The sequence below is a fragment of the Triticum aestivum genome, chromosome 5D, assembly GCF_018294505.1.
Source record: "Triticum aestivum cultivar Chinese Spring chromosome 5D, IWGSC CS RefSeq v2.1, whole genome shotgun sequence".
NCBI classification, from domain to species: Eukaryota; Viridiplantae; Streptophyta; class Magnoliopsida; order Poales; family Poaceae; genus Triticum; species Triticum aestivum.
In genome coordinates this window covers 317632811-317634641 of record NC_057808.1, presented here as the reverse complement: position 1 = coordinate 317634641, position 1831 = coordinate 317632811, and the positions used below count along the sequence as shown (strand labels likewise).

Here is a 1831-nt window from a genome sequence, read left to right as displayed (position 1 = left end):
ATCACGGCGCCTCTCACGCCACACCGGCCCGGGGGCGGGGGGCTGGCTGGACTACCCGCCCGGGGCACCCGGCACTGCGTAAATGCAGACGTTTCTTAGATGGCGTTAATTGCAGGCTTTTCTTTAGATGGCGTTAAGTGAGTAGGAGAAAGCCCGGGGCAGTTTTTTTTTTTGGTTTTTTCTGGGCCAGCGACAACCGGGCGCGTTCTCGGCTCGCCATGAAACGGGCGTGCCTGATGAAAACTTTTGGCCCTGCTCTGCTGTCATCCATCCCCTCCGCTTGAGTGATGACAATGGAGTCACGCTCTCTGCTCCACCCTTTGTGATGCCTTTGCGTGGAAAGATTGTTCATGTGTGCGTTACCACAAGAACGGCATGTTTTTGCTCCAAAAGGGAGACGTTTTCAGGTTTACAAGAAACCCGCTTCTTTGACTTCGGCATGTCTAGAACAAAGGAGTTATTTTTTCCGGTAAATTTTCAATATATTCATCATCAATCCGGATAGTATAACGAATATAAAAAATAATAAAAATTACATCCAGATCCGTAGATCATCTAGTGACGACTACAAGCATCGTCATCGCCTCGGAGGAGCACTTCTTGTTCCTATGGGAATTGAACTAAGTGTGCGGACTTTCCACGTTTCTAGTGAAATCGAAAGGTTTGGAGGGATTTTTCCATGTTTCTACGGAAATTGAACTGTTTGGCACCCACAAGATTTTCGAAAGCAAGTGTATGTGAGTTGAATTCTTCGCGACGTGGGTTATTTTCATGTGTTCTATGGATATTGAGCTGCTTGAAGCACGGGAAATTTTCTTTGAAGAAATCGAACTAGAACTTGAAGAATTTCCATGTTTGAGAATGGAAGGTCATAACAAATAAGTTCTGCAGGGATTGAAGTGCTTGCTTCCTGGAAAAAAATGCATCCTATGGAGTTAAGATTAGTCAGTTCTGAAGATCCAAATAAAGGCACATGATGAAAAAGAAGATGTGTGAAGGAGATCCATCATGGATCAGATTCTTGTACTTGATCCCTGATGATGAGCAGTAGCAGTAGCAGGATCGCTTCTCTCTCCTCTCACCAACCGACTTCACAGGACAAAGCAATCATTCCATCCGATCTGGCCTGAAAGAAAGACACCAGCGCCAGTAGGCCATACAACAACACACAACACAAACACAGATACATACTGATACAGCCACACACTGCTGCCTGCATCTTTGTTTCATCTCTGACAACAAGCTGCCCATGTCCATATCTCTCAGCTCAACGCTAAAACAAAGAAGAAAACGAAGAAGAAAAAGAAAAAAAAGAGGAAGTCTCAAATCTGCCTGCCGCTGAGCCCTGGCCATGGATGGCCACAGCAGAAATCTAAATCTGAACAGAGGAGAAGAGGGCGCCGACGGTCTGTCTCTTCTATTGGGCAGGGCGCGGCCTCTTGTAGGCCCCCTTGGAGGCGTCGGAGGCAGCGGGGGCGGAGCCGTTGGTGAGGGAGCTGGAGAAGGAGCAGGAGAGGGCGTTGTAGAGGTCGACGACGCGGGCGATGTTGCTGTTGAGCTCGCGGATGAGGGCGACGTTGCGGCTGAGGCCGCCGGCCTCGAGCGACTCCTGGTTCTGGGTGATCTCCTGGATCAGAATCCGGTTCTTCTCCAGGATCACCTGCACCTCGGCGAAGCTCCGCTGCAGCGCCTGCACCGCCCGCCCGTTCGCCGCGCCGTTGCCCATCCCCCCGGCTCCTCCTCCGTTCGGAAGCACCTCCCGGCCGCTGCTGTTCTCCATCCTCCCTGGCCCGGTCGCCCTGATCTAATTCTGCGTGCGGGAGGAGGATGG

At 50.8% G+C, this 1831-nt stretch overlaps 1 protein-coding gene across 1 annotated transcript in view; it reads right to left on the bottom strand.

Annotated features, from left to right (window-relative positions):
• Positions 1-1090: 1090 nt before the first annotated feature.
• LOC123121442 (protein ELF4-LIKE 3) overlaps positions 1091-1831 on the bottom strand; it is a gene marked incomplete in the record, with an annotated part of 1188 nt that continues 447 nt past the window's right edge. The window contains 1 exon segment of the mRNA XM_044541409.1: positions 1091-1825. Coding sequence (XP_044397344.1) covers positions 1418-1780 — 363 coding nt within the window.